The 17,464-nt window shown below is 43.5% G+C and overlaps 2 protein-coding genes across 2 annotated transcripts in view; both read left to right on the forward strand.

Moving 5' to 3' along the window:
• Nucleotides 1-3,319, forward strand: part of rcor1 (REST corepressor 1) — an 8,276-nt gene extending 4,957 nt beyond the window's left edge. Inside the window, exons 7-13 of the mRNA XM_068737205.1 lie at nt 675-753; nt 884-934; nt 1,059-1,205; nt 1,328-1,405; nt 1,519-1,576; nt 2,447-2,697; nt 2,953-3,319. Coding sequence (XP_068593306.1) covers nt 675-753; nt 884-934; nt 1,059-1,205; nt 1,328-1,405; nt 1,519-1,576; nt 2,447-2,697; nt 2,953-2,997 — 709 coding nt within the window. The 3' untranslated portion in view covers nt 2,998-3,319. The remainder of the gene's footprint in view (nt 1-674; nt 754-883; nt 935-1,058; nt 1,206-1,327; nt 1,406-1,518; nt 1,577-2,446; nt 2,698-2,952) is intronic.
• A 939-nt stretch (nt 3,320-4,258) lies between these two features.
• traf3 (TNF receptor-associated factor 3) lies at nt 4,259-17,220 on the forward strand. Its single transcript, XM_068737202.1, has 14 exons — nt 4,259-4,505; nt 8,234-8,396; nt 9,026-9,191; nt 9,892-9,943; nt 10,020-10,124; nt 10,325-10,489; nt 11,930-12,010; nt 12,144-12,218; nt 12,299-12,391; nt 12,471-12,611; nt 13,168-13,345; nt 14,036-14,379; nt 14,535-14,726; nt 15,423-17,220. The coding sequence occupies exons 2-14, from the start codon at nt 8,237-8,239 to the stop codon at nt 15,456-15,458; spliced, it is 1,788 nt and encodes a 595-aa protein (XP_068593303.1). The 5' UTR covers nt 4,259-4,505; nt 8,234-8,236; the 3' UTR covers nt 15,459-17,220.
• The last annotated feature ends 244 nt before the right edge of the window (nt 17,221-17,464 follow it).

The following is a 17,464-nucleotide window of genomic DNA, read 5'->3' on the forward strand; positions in this document are numbered from 1 at the left end:
CACGACAGGTAACACGACAGTACAGGTAACACGACAGGTAACACGACAGCACAGGTAACACGACAGTACAGTTAACACAACAGTACAGGTAACACGACAGGTAACACAACAGTACTGTTAACACGACAGGTAACACGACAGCACAGGTAACACAACGGTACAGGTAACACAAGTAACACGACAGTACAGGTAACACAAGTAACACAACAGGTAACACGACAGTACAGGTAACACGTCAGGTAACGCGACAGTACAGGTAATACGACCGGTAACATGACAGGTAACACAACAGTACAGGTAACACGTCAGGTAACGCGACAGTACAGGTAATACGACCGGTAACATGACAGGTAACACGACAGTACAGGTAATACAACAGTACAGGTAACACGACAGTACAGGTAACACAACAGTACAGGTAATACAACAGGTAACACGACAGTACAGGTAACACAAGTAACACAACAGGTAACATGACAGTACAGGTAACGCAACAGTACAGGTAACACAACAGTACAGGTAACACGACAGTACAGGTAACACAACAGTACAGGTAATACAACAGTACAGGTAATATGACAGTACAGGTAACACGACAGGTAACAGCAGTACAGGTAACATGACAGTACAAGCAACATTACGGTAATTCTAAGAAATATTTTTCAATCTTACAGCGACGAGGAAGTTGAGGAGAGAAACATAAATCCTCCCATTGACTTTGAGGTCGACCCAAATAAAGACGACAAGAAGGAGGTTTGTTTACTGTTTACTGACTGTTTGTTTACTGATTGTTTGTTTACTGATTGTTTGTTTACTGACTGTTTGTTTACTGATTGTTTGTTTACTGACTGTTTGCTGACTGTTTACTGACTGTTTGTTTCAGCTGAGTTCTGGATCAGAGAGGTCAGAGGTCAAACCAGCTTCTGGACCAAAGGTAACAACATCTGAACAAAGCCTGTCTGTCTGTCTCTCTCTCTCTCTCTCTCTCTCTCTCTCTCTCTCTCGCTCTCTCTCTCTGTGAGGCAGTAGTAACCTGTCTGTCTCTCTTCTACCTGCAGACAGGTAGCAAGGCGTCTCAGCGGTTGAAGAAACGTCCACCCAAAGGAATGTTCTTGAATCAGCAGGACGTTGTTTCCCTCTCATCTTCGTCTGCTCAGGGACTCATCAGACAACTGGACGGTCAACTGGTCTCCATAAAGAGACAGGTCAGTCTACCTGGCTACCTGTCTGTCTGTCTGTCTGTCTGTCTGTCTGTCTGTCTGTCTCTTGTTCTATAGGTGACGGTGGGGGGGTACCCGTGTCTCTCACCTGTGTCTCTGTGTTTCAGATTCAGACCATCAAACAGTCGAACGGCTCTCTGAAGGAGAAGATTAGCTCAGGAGTCAATGAGTACCGACAGCCTGAGGTAACAACGGCAATGCACAGATACACAGTGACAATGTGTGTTGGTGTTGCTGGTTGTCTGTTGGTGTTGCTGTAGTTGCTTTGTGTTTTCATGTTGTTGTTTTCTTGCTTCAGGTGAATCAGAAGTTTAACACTCGTTGGACCACAGAGGAGCAGCTGCTCGCTGTACAAGGTAATGTGTGAACTACCTGTAACCAGCTGGACTGAGACACCTGAACTATCTGTAACCAGGTAGACTGAGACACCTGAACCAACTGTAACCAGGTGGACTGAGACACCTGAACTATCTGTAACCAGGTAGACTGAGACACCTGAACCAACTGTAACCAGGTGGACTGAGACACCTGAACCAACTGTAACCAGGTGGACTGAGACACCTGAACTACCTGTAACCAAGTGGACTGAGACACCTGAACTACCTGTAACCAGGTGGACTGAGACACCTGAACTACCTGTAACCAGGTGGACTGAGACACCTGAACCAACTGTAACCAGGTGGACTGAGACACCTGAAACAACTGTAACCAGGTGGACTGAGACACCTGAACTACCTGTAACCAAGTGGACTGAGACACCTGAACTACCTGTAACCAGGTGGACCGAGACACCTGAACCAACTGTAACCAGGTGGACTGAGACACCTGAACTACCTGTAACCAAGTGGACTGAGACACCTGAACTACCTGTAACCAGGTGGACTGAGACACCTGAACTACCTGTAACCAGGTGGACCGAGACACCTGAACTACCTGTAACCAGGTGGACCGAGACACCTGAACCAAATGTAACCAAGTGGACCGAGACACCTGAACTACCTGTAACCAGGTGGACCGAGACACCTGAACCAACTGTAACCAGGTAGACTGAGACACCTGAACCGACTGTAACCAGGTGGACTGAGACACCTGAACTACCTGTAACCAGGTGGACTGAGACACCTGAACCAACTGTAACCAGGTGGACTGAGACACATCTGAATGAATTAAACCTCTCAGTCAGTGATTGGTCACTGACTCTCTCCCTCTCGTCCAATGACACGCAGCCATCAGGAAGTATGGGCGGGACTTCCAGGCAATCTCAGATGTGATTGGTAACAAGTCTGTGGTTCAGGTGAAGAACTTCCTGGTGAACTACAGACGGAGGTTTAACCTGGATGAGGTTCTTCAGGAGTGGGAGGCCGAACACGGGACGGATGGGGGAGACGGGGGAGGAGGAGAGGAGGACAAGATGGAGGACAAGATGGAGGAGTGTACTGCTGAGGAGGAGGAGTTCACTGCCACGGAAACAAAAGAGGTGAGGTGAAGTTTTCATGTTTACTACTAATCCCAGAATCCTCTCTGTCTGCTCTAACAGAGTTCTGCTACTTTCTGTGATCGATCATGAAAGCTCATTCACTCTCTCACTCTTCTTCTTTCTACTGTCACTACTGAGTTCTACTGCGACTCTACTGTGTTCTATTGTAACTCTACTGAGTTCTACTGTGACTCTACTGTGAGTCTGAGTTCTACTGTGACTCTACTGTAACTACTGTCTTTCTGCTCTCCGTAGGACTCGTCCTCTCCGATGGACTCCCAGAAGCCTTTGCCATCTTGACTCTCTGACTCCACCCTCTGGTTTTATGACGTCATCATAAGTTTATTATTTTATTTTAGTGTGTTGGACTTTTATTGGTCAGTTATGAGGTTTGTGTCATGAACCTGTCATCACTGCCCTCTTTGGACCAATCAGAAATCAAAGTGGGTGGGGCCTGTTTTGTCTTTTTTTTTCCCCACATATTTCACTTATAACAATGTTTTATGTTTTTATTATTTTGTCTTTGGGGGTGGGGCTTCGTCATGTTGGATGATGTCACTCAGGTAAGGGGGCGTGACTAAAAACTAAAAGTTCATCAATAAATGAGTTTGTTTCTTCTTTACTTTTTTCCCTTTTCTAAGTTCAGTGTTCTGTTTTTTGATCAAACATGAAAAGAAAACACGTCAATAGATTTAAATATTCTTCATTTCTTTAATGATAATAGTTATCTTTATTTACACCAAAGCTTTCTAAACTAAAAGAAGAACACAAGAATAGAGACAATAAAATCTAATTTTAGGCTCAAACCCGTTCTCAGTTGTCTCAAAACACAGCCGGTGAGAGACGGTTAGAAACTGAGAGAAGGTTAGAGATGGTGAAAGACGTTTAGAGACGGTGAAAGACGTTTAGAGACGGTTAGAAACAGTGAGAGACGGTTAGAGATGGTGAGAGACAATGAAAGACGTTTAGAGACGGTGAAAGACGTTTAGAGATGGTGAAAGACGTTTAGAAACAGTGAGAGACGGTTAGAGATGGTGAGAGATGGTGAAAGACATTTAGTGACGGTTAGAGACGGTGAAAGACGGTGAGAGACGGCAGATCGATTTCAGAAATATAGGCTGGTTACATGAAACGTAATTATAATATATTTATGCCAGCTAAATATTATTAGAACTATTAAACAAATGCATATATATATATATATATATCTATATATATATATGCATTCAAAGTGGATACATTTATATATAATATTTTAGACATTTATTATGTATCTGTCTTTTGTATTCAATAAAGGAAAAATAGATTATATTGTCAAACAGCGCCCCTGATGGTCAGCTGTTATCTAAATATATATATATATCTTATATATATTTTTATGTATGTATATATATGTATATTTATATATATGTATATTTTTAAAAATATCTATATGTATATATACATATATAAATATATATTATTATATTAAACAGCGCCCTCTGGTGGTCGGAGGACTCCTTTTAGACTGTAGTAAACAGCGCCCCTGGTGGTCGGAGGACTCTGGGGCTGCTGGGGGATTTCCTGGGCGGAAGCAGCGGAGGGGGTTTCCAGTGTGATCGGACCAGAACTCCCCTCTGGATCTGGATCTGTGAACTGGATCCCAGAGACGTTCTCCCTCACCGACACACAAGGAGACCGACAGAGACCCGGAGAAGATAACCCAGAACCTGAACCCGGACCATGAGGCTCCGAGGCAGCGGAGGGTTAACGGTTTGAATCCCGGAGAGAGAGTCCGAGACCGGAGGAGCTGCGCGGAGGAGATTCATGTGAGTCAGTAGAACCTCAGTGGAACCTCAGTGGAACCTACCAGGAGCTGGAAGAAGCGGACTACATGTTAGCTGTTTGTGTTAGCTCAACAGATGCTAGCTGTGTGTGTTTGTGTTTGTGTGTGTGTGTGTGTGTGTGTTTGTGTGTGTGTGTGTGTGTGTGTGTGTGTGTGTGTGTGTGTGTGTGTTTGTGTGTCTTTGTGTGTGTGTGTTTGTGTGTGTCTGTCTGTGTGTTTGTGTGTGTGTGTGTCTGTCTGTGTGTGTTTGTGTGTGTCTGTGTGTGTGTGTGTGTGTGTGTGTGTGTGTGTGTTTGTGTGTGTCTGTCTGTGTGTTTGTGTGTCTTTGTGTGTGTGTTTGTGTGTGTCTGTTTGTGTGTCTCTGTGTCTGTGTGTGTGTGTGTGTGTGTGTGTGTGTGTGTGTGTTTCTAAACTAAAATCATCTTTATTGAAACAAGAAGCTAAAGAAGCTAACCATCTGTTAGCATCAGCCCTCAGTCTGTTTACATTAAAGATCAATAACTGATCAATAACTGATCCAGAACTGATCAATGAATCCGTTTGTGTGACGTCACAGAAACAGAAGAGTCGTCTGGATTCATTTCATGTTTTAGTTTAAAATCCTCTGAACAGTTTTATTGGTTTAGTTTAACTTTAAAGGTAATATTATTCATATTATATATATTAATATTATTATACATATTATATATTAATATATTGTATTATTATTATTATACGTTAATATTATTATTAATATAGAATATTGATATTAATATCATATATTAATATCATATCAAATATATAAAAATTAGAAATATGAATATTAATTAATATATAATACTTCATATTTAACGTTTATGAACCTGTTTAAATTAAATTAAAGTCTTTTAATACAACAGTTGTTATACAACAATAATGACAGAATGGTCTCAATCTCTAGTTTCAAGTCTTCTTCAATTCAGCCTGATGTTCATTTAGTACATTATGCTCCATTTATTAGTATGAATGGTTGTGAATGATGTCATGTAGTGTTAAATAATGTTGAGTCATCAGAAGACTAGAAAAGAGATAAGTACAGTTATACCAGTACAGTCCATTTACCATTCAGTTATACTTAGCTCCGCCCTCTTATGGTTTAAAGTCTGTTTAAGATGTATAAAGACTGTTGAAGACATAAAGACGTTTGAAGATGTATAAAGACGTATAAAGACATTTAAAGATGTTTGAAGACTGTTGGAGACGTATAAAGATGTTTGAAGACTGTTGAAGACTTATAAAGACGTTTGAAGACGTATAAAGACTGTTGAAGACATATAAAGACATTTGAAGATGTATAAAGACGTATAAAGACATTTAAAGATGTTTGAAGACTGTTGAAGACGTATAAAGTTGTTTGAAGACGTATAAAGACTTTGAAGACGTATAAAGACTGTTGAAGACGTATAAAGACTTTGAAGACTGTTGAAGATGTATAAAGACTTTGAAGACGTATAAAGACTGTTGAAGACATAAAGATGTTTGACGACTGTTGAAGACGTTTGAAGACGTATAAAGACTGTTGAAGACATATAAAGACGTTTGAAGATGTATAAAGACGTATGAAGACATTTAAAGATGTTTGAAGACTGTTGAAGACGTATAAAGTTGTTTGAAGATGTATAAAGACGTTTGAAGACGTATAAAGACTGTTGAAGACGTATAAAGACGTTTGAAGACGTATAAAGACTGTTGAAGACGTATAAAGACTTTGAAGACTGTTGAAGATGTATAAAGACTTTGAAGACGTATAAAGACTGTTGAAGACGTATAAAGACTTTGAAGACTGTTGAAGATGTATAAAGACTTTGAAGACGTATAAAGACTGTTGAAGACATAAAGATGTTTGACGACTGTTGAAGACGTATAAAGACGTTTGAAGACGTATAAAGACTGTTGAAGACGTATAAAGACGTTTGAAGACGTATAAAGACTGTTGAAGACATATAAAGACGTTTGAAGATGTATAAAGACGTATGAAGACATTTAAAGATGTTTGAAGACTGTTGAAGACGTATAAAGTTGTTTGAAGATGTATAAAGACTTTGAAGACGTATAAAGACTGTTGAAGACATAAAGATGTTTGACGACTGTTGAAGACGTATAAAGACGTTTGAAGACGTATAAAGACTGTTGAAGACGTATAAAGACTTTGAAGATGTATAAAGACGTATGAAGACATTTAAAGATGTTTGAAGACTGTTGAAGATGAAAAAGACGTTTGAAGACGTATAAAGATGTTTGAAGACTTATAAAGACTGTTGAAGACCTTTAAAGACGTTTGAAGACATATAAAGATTTTTGAAGATGTATAAAGACGTATGAAGACATAAAGATGTTTGAAGACCTATAAAGATGTTTGAAGACGTATAAAGACGTATAGAGACGTATAAAGACTGTTGAAGATGTATAAAGACTGTTGAAGACCTATGAAGACTGTTGAAGACATATAAAGATGTTTGAAGACTGTTGAAGACCTATAAAGATGTTTGAAGACTGTTGAAGACGTATAAAGACGTATAAAGACTGTTGAAGACGTATAAAGACGTTTGAAGACTGTTGAAGACATATAAAGACGTTTGAAGATGTATGAAGACATATAAAGATGTTTGAAGACTGTTGAAGACTGTTGAAGACGTTTGAAGAGGTGTGAAGACGTTTGAAGATGTATGAAGACTGTTGAAGACATTTGAAAACTTATGAGGACTTTTGAAGGTGTATAAAGACTTATGAAGAGTTTTAAAGATGTATGAAGACGTTTGAAGACGAATGAAGACATTTGAAGACATATGAAGATGTTTGAAGAGTTTGATGATGTTCAATATTTTCTCTTCTGAACAGGAAACGTAATCATTTTACTGTCTCAGCCATTTGTATGACAACGTACTCTTTGTAGAAATTTAAAAGGTTTTTATTTGATCGATAAAATGTAGCTGCAGGTTTTGAGAACAGCTGTAACTAAAGATGGTTTCATTATTTTTATGAATTGTTTTATTATTCTTTTCATCTTGTGGTCTTATTTTAAAGAAAGATATCTTCCCCTCCCTTTATAAAACAACATCAATCAACACAATCTTATTTTTACAAAATATCCATTTTAGAATACAGAAGAACCCGACCGGAGCCACATACAGTTCTGGTGTGTGTGTGTGTGTGTGTGTGTGTGTGTGTGTGTGTGTGTGTGTGTGTGTGTGTGTGTGTGTGTGTGTGTGATGCTGTCAGTGGAAAAGCCCCGAGCTTCCCCACAACTGAGCCATGACAGGAAGAGATGTGTGTGTGTGTGTGTGTGTGTGTGTGTGTGTGTGTGTGTGTGTGTGTGTGTGTGTGTGTGTGTGTGTGTGTGTACAACAGCTGATTTCTTCTTCTCCTGGCTTATCAACTACATCAGATACTTTCAGGTAGAATCTTTATTAAACTGTTTTGACAATGGAAGCCGATCAAAAGGTGGTCTGGTTCAGGGTCCAGACCTCCCAGGTGGTCTTGTGCAACACTTCAACTTCTCTCACCACTTCCACTTTTCAGTTTATGTCACCACTTTCATTCCTTTACCTTCACTGACACTTCATCTTCATCTGTAGTGATTTATATTTAAATTATAGTTAAATATGTGAATGTATCTCTCATAGGCCATGTCCCTCTGCTGTACTCCACTGAGCATGTGCGGGCATCACCATTAACCCCCCCTCCCCCCCTCAGGTCATGTCAGCGGGGAGGAGTGCTGACGGGAGGGAGGTGCAGATTCCCCTCCAGCAGGTGGCGCCCTCCCTGACCACGCCCCTCTCTGTGGCTCCGCCCATCATCCCGCCCGCTCACCGTCAAGTCAATCCCTGGCCTCCCAGCGACGTCACCACTTCACAAGGTAAACACCCGCATCATCAGCAGGTCTCTGTCCAGGTGTGTCTCTGTGTTGAGGATGAGCTCAGGTGTGTCTCTGTGTTGAGGATGAGCTCAGGTGTGTCTCTGTGTTGAGGATGAACTCAGGTGTGTCTCTGTGTTCAGGATGAACTCAGGTGTGTCTCTGTGTTCAGGATGAACTCAGGTGTGTCTCTGTGTTCAGGATGAACTCAGGTGTGTCTCTGTGTTCAGGATGAACTCAGGTGTGTCTCTGTTCAGGATGAACTCAGGTGTGTCTCTGTGTTCAGGATGAACTCAGGTGTTTCTCTGTGTTCAGGATGAACTCAGGTGTGTCTCTGTGTTCAGGACGAACTCAGGTGTGTCTCTGTGTTCAGGATGAAATCAGGTGTGTCTCTGTGTTCAGGATGAACTCAGGTGTGTCTCTGTGTTCAGGATGAACTCAAGTGTTTCTCTGTGTTCAGGATAAACTCAGGTGTGTCTCTGTTCAGGATGAACTCAGGTGGGTCTCTGTGTTCAGGATGAACTCAGGTGTTTCTCTGTGTTCAGGATGAACTCAGGTGTGTCTCTGTGTTCAGGACGAACTCAGGTGTGTCTCTGTGTTCAGGATGAACTCAGGTGTTTCTCTGTGTTCAGGTGTCCCTGCAGGTTTCCTGCCTCTTCACGGAGGATTCAGAGATCACTTTGTATTAACTCCAGAAGCCAAATACTGCTGCGAGACCTGCAGCCTGGTCTTGTGTCAGCCCCGCCAGACAGAATGTGGACACCGCTTCTGTCAGAGCTGCATCAACGACATCCTCAGGTAAGAGAAGGAGAGACTGTTAGACAGGATGTGGTTTACAGGTGTTTGTGCTACGTAACCTTTCAGCTTCAAGAATAAAATCAAACCTAACTACCTGATGTTTCGTAGACCTGAACGTGTTTATGTTTGGCGGTCTTTACACGTACGAAACACGTACGAAACACATACTAAACACGTACTAAACACGTAATAAACACATATTAAACACTTATTAAACACTTATTAAACACGTATTAAACACGTATTAAACACATAATAAACACATATTAAACACGTAATAAACACATATTAAACACATAATAAACACGTATTAAAAACATAATACACACATAATAAACACCTTTAAACACATAATAAACATGGAATAAACACGTATTAAACACATAGTAAACACATAATAAACACGTATTAAACATGTAATAAACATGTACCAAACACATAAACACGTACTATACAGGTACTAAACACATACTATACACGTACTAAACACGCTTCTCAATTGTTTGTTCGAAGTGATATACTCTCAGGTTTGAATATGAGGCCCTTGTCCCTTCATGATTTGAATGCACTTGAATTTGAATTGTAAGTTGTTCATCTGTCTACTGAATGTTGTGTAACAGGTGAAGGTTGCAGTTCATGCTCTGACCAGCAGGTTGTCAACCTTTCCCTCGCTAACTTAATGTCCTCTCTCGTCCTGTAGTCATCCAACCCCGGTATGTCCAGCTGACATGGAGCCTCTGTTCAAAGACAAGGTGGGCAGAGATCATTAATTCATCAATCATCATCATTTGTTAATTGATGAGTAACTGAACTGTGTTTATTTTTCAGATCTTCAGAGATGTTTGCTGCCATCGTGAGATCATGGCGCTGAAGGTTTACTGTCGCAGTGAAGCTAATGGCTGTGAGGAGCAGATGAGTCTACAGCAGATACCTGTGAGAAAAACAAGAGGATCCTGCTCTTTGATTGGCTGTAGAGTGTGCTGTGTAGATCACATATGTGTACCTCAAACACCGTTAACAGTTGACTAGAAACAATAAAGGACTCCCAGGTGTCCACGTGAAATTGATGACCAGGTTTGATTATATCAAGACAACTCAGTCTTCCTGTCTGTCTCTCACTTGTCTGTCTGTAGGACCACCTGAATGTGTGTCCGTTCTTCGAGGTTCCTTGTCCGTTGGGTAAATGTAAAGAGCGAATGATGAGGAAAGAGATTCCAGACCACCTGAGCTGGAAATGCAAACACAGAGAGACCAGCTGCGAGTTCTGCATGACCAAGATGCCTCTGACCGACCTGCAGGTATTTCATGACATTTCTGACCAATCTGCAGGTAGACTAGCTCCAGTTCTGGAGACTTGCTGAGGAGGTCTGGGGATTAGTTGCAGAGGTCTGGGGACTAGTTGCAGAGGTTTGGGGACTAGTTGCAGAGGTCTGGGGACTAGCTACAGAGGTCTGGGGACTAGTTGCAGAGGTTTAGGGACTAGTTGCAGAGGTCTGCACACTAGTTGCAGAGGTCTGGGGACTATTTGCAGAGGATTGGGGACTAGCTGCCGAGGTCTGGGGACTAGTTGCAGAGCTTTAGGGACTAGCTGCAGAGGATTGGGGACTAGTTGCAGAGGTTTAGGGACTAGCTGCAGATGTCTGGGGACTAGCTGCAGAGGTCTGGGGACTAGTTGCAGAGGTCAGGGGACTAGTTGCAGAGGTCTGGGGACTAGTTGCAGAGGATTGGGGACTAGTTGCAGAGGTCTGGGGACTAGCTGCATAGGTCTGCAAACTAGTTGCAGAGGTCTGGGGACTAGTTGCAGAGGTCTGGGGACTAGTTACAGAGGCCTGGGGACTAGTTGCAGAGGTCTGGGGACTAGTTGCAGAGGTCCGCACACTAGTTGCAGCGGTCTGGGGACTATTTGCAGAGGATTGGGGACTAGTTGCAGAGGATTGGGGACTAGCTGCAGAGGTCTGGGGACTAGTTGCAGAGGTCTGGGGACTGGTTGCAGAGGTCTGGGGACTGGTTGCAGAGGATTGGGGACTAGTTGCAGAGGTCTGGGGACTAGTTGCAGAGGATTGGGGACTAGTTGCAGAGGATTGGGGACTAGCTGCAGAGGTCTGGGGACTAGTTGCAGAGGTCTGGGGACTAGCTGCATAGGTCTGAGGACTGGTTGCAGAGGTCTTGGGACTGGTTGCAGAGGTCTGGGGACTAGTTGCAGAGGTTGGGGACTAGTTACAGAGGTCTGGGGACTAGTTGCAGAGGATTGGGGACTGGTTGCAGAGGTTTGGGGACTAGTTGCAGAGGTCTGGAGACTAGTTGCAGAGGATTGGGGACTGTTGCAGAGATTTGGGGACTAGTTGCAAAGGTTTGGGGACTAGTTGCAGAGGTTATGGGACTAGCTGCAGAGGTTTGGGGACTAGCTGCCCGGCATGGCGTTGCACTGCTCGTCAATCTCACACCTGGCCGAGGCAGCCAATCATATAAGCAAGAGGTGGGCTTCACTGCTTTACCACTTTACCTTTAGTGACGCTTCTCGGAGTGATCAGCCCCATTGTGGGTAAAGGCGAATAATAGAACAGCTAGAGCAGTCTGGTAAGTCCACTTACGCCATATTACAATATTCTTATGTTATGGATATGTTGTCCAGCCATAGACGGCTCCATCATTCTGTGAAGCTGCCGTCTGATTCTGAAGTCCAGTCTGAAGTTCTTTGTTTTGATGATTAACATCGTGAAGTTTCTGTCTGTTTTCAGAAGCACAAAGAGACGGTGTGTCCAGCGTTCCCAGTGTCGTGTCCAAACCACTGTTCCTTTTCCTCCCTTCCCCGGAGTGAGGTAGTGATCCAGTTTGTCTTCTGCCGTCCAGTCAGTCTGATTCAGTGTAGTTCTGTGCAGGCATCTCACCTGTGTAACCCCACAGCAGCACCTGGTAGTGATGACACTGATTGATTGGTTGTGTATTTTTTAGCTATCCAGCCACCAACACGACTGTCCCAAAGCTCAGGTGAGCTGTCAGTTCCACCGCTACGGCTGCACCTTCAAGGTAACCGCTCGTCCTCTTCCTCTACTTCTTCTTCTGTTTCTTCTCAGTGTGAATGTTAATGTGCTTCTTTTGTATTTCAGGGTTTGAATCAGGACATGAGGCAACATGAGTCCACCACGGCAGCCGAACACCTGAGAATGATGGCAAACAGAAACTCCACGTTAGAGAACAAGGTAACCATAGCACACCAGTCTGAGGTAACGTGGCACAGGGTTCGGTTTTGTGACTGATCTTTGTGTGCCGTTTCCACAGGTGGAGGATATTAAAGGGGAGCTGTTGGAGAGGTACAAGGTGCTTCCTGCTCTCAGCAGTCGACTGTCTGAACTGGAGAACCAGAGTGACGAGCTGAGAGAGAAGAACCGACAGATGGAGCAGAAACTGGCCACCATGCAGGTAATACTTTTACCTAATTCTACTAAGGCAAGGCAGTATATTTATACAACACATTTTATATACTGTGAAAGACAGAAGTAGTGTTAAAAATCCCACAAAATAAGTACATTGCAGAAATTAATAACCCACACAATTAAGGCCTTAAAATGGGACTCTGGGAGTTGCATTAAGAAAACGTTATAGTTGTCTGAACGCTTTGTTTGTACCCCTAGAAGACTGTGACTGTAGTGTAACCTGCTCGAGATGAAGACAGAAAGTGTGCAATGACACAGTGCTGTCTACTTTACTGTATGTAGTACATCATGGACAGTCTGACCCATAGCCTTGTCTGACAGAAGCAGCTGTAAATAAAGGTGTATATGCTTTAATGTGGGTGGAAACAATAAGCACTGTGAAGGCAAAGCTTATGGGGGACTGGGATTGAAACTCTGACAAAACTGGAACCAAAGACTGCAGGTGAAGCCTCAGAACTATCAGCTACATTTTCTTTCTGGCAGTCAAACTGACCAGTCCCTCTTCTGAACCCGCACAGACAATCATCTCTCTCTTCCTTTAGAAACTAATGAGCTCTCACTCAGAGAAGCTCCTGGAGGTGGAGCTGGAGCTTCGTTCCCTCCGTGTGCTAAGAGATGAGGTGGAGAACTTGAGAGGAACGCTGGAGACCGTCCGGACGAGACTGAACACTCTAGAACAAGGGGGACGCAGCGGGACTGGATCCACAACACACACTCTGGGTCAGAACACACACTGGGGATGGGACTGGGGACTAGTTGCAGAAGTTTGGGGACTAGTGGCAGTGGTCTGGGGACTAGTTTCAGAGGTCTGGGGACAAGTTGTAGAGGTTTGGGGACTAGTTTCAGAGGTCTGGGGACTAGTTGCAGAGGTCTGGGTACTAGTTGCAGAGGTCTGGTGATTAGTGGCAGAGGTCTGGGGACTAGTTGCAGAGGTCTGGGGTCTAGTTTCAGAGGTCTGGAGACTAGTGGCAGAGGTCTGGAGACTAGTGGCAGAGGTCAGGGGACTAGTTTCAGAGGCCTGGAGACTAGTTGCAGAGGAATGGGGTCTAGTTTCAGAGGAATGGGGACTAGTTGCAGAGGTTTGAGGACTAGTTGCAGAGGTCTGAGGACTAGTTGCAGAGGTTTGGGGACTAGTTTCAGAGGTCTGAGGACTAGTTTCAGAGGTCTGGGGACTAGTTTCAGAGGAATGGGGTCTAGTTTCAGAGGTCTGGGAACTAGTTTCAGAGGAATGGGATCTAGTTTCAGAGGTCTGGGGACTAGTTTCAGAGGAATGGGGTCTAGTTTCAGAGGTCTGGGGACTAGTTTCAGAGGAATGGGGTCTAGTTTCAGAGGTCTGGGGACTAGTGGCAGAGGTCTGGGACTGAAACACAGTTAATCAATAACTCATAATGAATATTCACATCTTTGCAGCATCCCTGGAGAATCAGCTGAAGCGACATGATGAGATGCTGAGTGTCCATGAGATCCGATTAGCCGACATGGACCTGCGTTTCCAGGTGCTGGAGACGGCGAGTTACAATGGGACCCTGATCTGGAAGATCCGCGACTACAAGAGAAGGAAACAGGAAGCGGTGGGAGCGAAGACACTCTCGCTGTACTCACAGCCATTTTACACCGGTTACTTTGGGTACAAGATGTGCGCCCGTGTCTACCTGAACGGAGACGGCATGGGCAAGGGGACGCACCTGTCACTGTTCTTCGTGGTGATGAGAGGCGAGTACGACGCCCTCCTGCCCTGGCCCTTCAAACAGAAGGTACTGACTAGTTACTGCTCTGTTTACTGAAGGATTATAAGATACTTTAACAAGGTGTTGTATAAGTGAAGCAATCTGTATCTCAAAATCTTTTGGATTTAAACAAGTGAAACCTTTTTTCTGTCTCTTCGTTGATCTTTCTGTTTGTCTGTTAGGTGACTCTGATGCTGATGGACCAGGGTCCGTTGAGGAAACACTTGGGTGACGCCTTTAAGCCTGATCCAAACAGCAGCAGCTTCAGACGTCCTGCAGCAGAGATGAACATTGCCTCTGGCTGTCCTCTTTTTGTTTCTCAGAGCGTCCTGGAGACTGGCAGCTACATCAAGGACGACACCATCTTCATCAAGGTGATGATACACAACTCTGGGTCAGGGCACTAGTTGCAGAGATCTGAGCACACGTTTTAGAGAACTGAGGATTAGTTGTCGAGATCTAGGGACTACCTGCAGAGGTTTGGGGACTAGTTACAGAGGTCTGGGGACTAGTTGCAGAGGTTTGGGATTAGTTGCAGAGGTCTGGGGACTAGTTGCAGAGGTTTGGGGACTAGTTACAGAGGTCTGGGGACTGGTTGCAGAGGTCTGGGGACTAGTTGCAGAGGTTTGGGATTAGTTGCAGAGGTCTGGGGACTAGTTGCAGAGGTTTGGGACTAGTTGCATAGGTTTGGGGACTATTTGCAGAGGTTGGGGACTAGTTGCAGAGGTTTGAGGACTAGTTGCATGAGTCTGGGGACTAGTTGCAGAGGTTTGGGGACTAGTTGCAGAGGTTGGGGACTAGTTGCAGAGGTTGGGGACTAGTTACAGAGGTTTGGGGACTAGTTGCAGAGGTTGGGGACTAGTTGCAGAGGTTGGGGACTAGTTACAGAGGTTTGGGGACTAGTTGCAGAGGTTGGGGACTAGTTGCAGAGGTTTGGGGACTAGTTGCAGAGGTTGGGGACTAGTTGCAGAGGTTTGGGGACTAGTGAACTAGTTTACTAACCCTTGAAGTTATGGGACTGTGTGTTTGGTTTTCATATTGATCAATATCTGTGTTGATTGGTTTGGCAGGTTACAGTGGATACCTCTGACCTTCCTGACCCGTGATGTTACGAACCCTCTGACCGCGCTGGTCTGAGATCTGCTCACCTGTCTACGCCCAGTGGCTGATGGGAAGGATCAGTGACAATGAAGGAGGCCGCCTGCCTAAGAGCGACGACGCCAGAAAAGAAGAAGAAGGAACGGACAGGAAGCAGCCAATCGGAGTGAACATTACAGAGACCGGAGGGCGGGTCTTCTTCTGATTGGCTGATGGACTAAAGAACTGTGTGTGTGTGTGTGTGTGTGTGTGTGTGTGTGTGTGTGTGTGTGTGTGTGTGTGTGAATGGATCAGTGTTGCCATGACATCACTGTGGTGTTGTCACTCAGAGCCAACATGGCCGCCACAGCGAGGACATAGTTGCTGCTCATTACTGATGCCGTGCATCAAGTTTTACTTCCTGTTTATTACCTGTTTACCAAAGTATGCTGGGAAATCCACTGCATCCACAGAGTAGCTCAGCAGACCAGTACAGACCAGCAGGATCCAGGACAAAAACCTTTACATTAAAATGTACCCAGTGCAAACCATTTACATGTAATATGACCCATTAAAAACTAGTATGACCAGAAGAGTCTCACAAAGGGCCGAGTAAGACCTGTTTAGAATCAGTAGAAACCAGTGAAGACCTGCAAGTGTGAGTAGAACCTCAATGAACCCAAGTATGGAAATTAATTTAAACAAGAAACCAATCCAAAATCCCAAAGTGTCCGCAGAACAATTCATAGTTCCCAGTATACGTTCCCTGTATACGTTCCCAGTTTAGGTTCTCAGTATACGTTCCCAGTATATGTTCCCAGTTTAGGTTCCCAGTATATGTTCCCAGTTTAGGTTCCCAGTATACGTTTCCAGTATACGTTCCCAGTATACGTTCCCAGTATGAGTTCCCAGTATACGTTCCCAGTATGAGTTCCCAGTATACGTTCCCAGTATACGTTCCCAGTATATGTTCCCAGTTTAGGTTCCCAGTATACGTTCCCAATATACGTTCCCAGTATACGTTCCCAGTATACGTTCCCAGTATAAGTTCCCAGTATACGTTCCCAGTATAAGTTCCCAGTATGAGTTCCCAGTATAAGTTCCCAGTATACGTTCCCAGTATACGTTTCCAGTATGAGATCCCAGTATAAATTCCCAGTATACGTTTCCAGTATATGTTCCCAGTATAAGTTCCCAGTATGAATTCCCAGTATGAGTTCCCAGTATGAGTTCCCAGTATACGTTCCCAGTATGAGTTCCCAGTATGAGTTCCCAGTATACGTTCCCAGTATGAGTTCCCAGTATGAGTTCCCAGTATAAGTTCCCAGTATATGTTCCCAGTATGAGTTCCCAGTATACGTTCCCAGTATGAGTTCCCAGTATACGTTCCCAGTATGAGTTCCCAGTATGAGTTCCCAGTATGAGTTCCCAGTATACGTTCCCAGTATGAGTTCCCAGTATGAGTTCCCAGTATAAGTTCCCAGTATATGTTCCCAGTATGAGTTCCCAGTATACGTTCCCAGTATGAGTTCCCAGTATACGTTCCCAGTATGAGTTCCCAGTATGAGTTCCCAGTATGAGTTCCCAGTATACGTTCCCAGTATGAGTTCCCAGTATGAGTTCCCAGTATAAGTTCCCAGTATATGTTCCCAGTCTGCTGAGCTCCTCTGTGGTTTCGGAGGTTTTCTTCGTCTCATTTCGACTCATTTTGATTTATTTGCACAGTTTGAATGTTTAAAGTGTCAAAATAAAATAAAAATAAAACAATCTGTTTTATTTTATTTAACTTTTTATTGATTTATTTATTTGTTATTGTTGTTGTTTTGGGTGATTTGACTGTTTGTAAACATTGACAGGAATAAAATGGTGTTTATTAATAAATTATCTCCACATTTAAAACAACTATAGAATAAATAAATATAATATAAATATTAATTTATCAAATATTTAATTTAGTTATTGAAGCTGTACTGACAAAAACAAGTAAATAGATTATAGATTACTACAGAAGAAGAAGAAGAAGAAGAAGAAGAAA

Source organism: Cebidichthys violaceus, unplaced genomic scaffold, assembly GCF_023349555.1.
Source record: "Cebidichthys violaceus isolate CVI_PGR_0920_01 unplaced genomic scaffold, fCebVio1.0.p SCAF_77, whole genome shotgun sequence".
In the NCBI taxonomy this organism is placed as follows: domain Eukaryota; kingdom Metazoa; phylum Chordata; class Actinopteri; order Perciformes; family Stichaeidae; genus Cebidichthys; species Cebidichthys violaceus.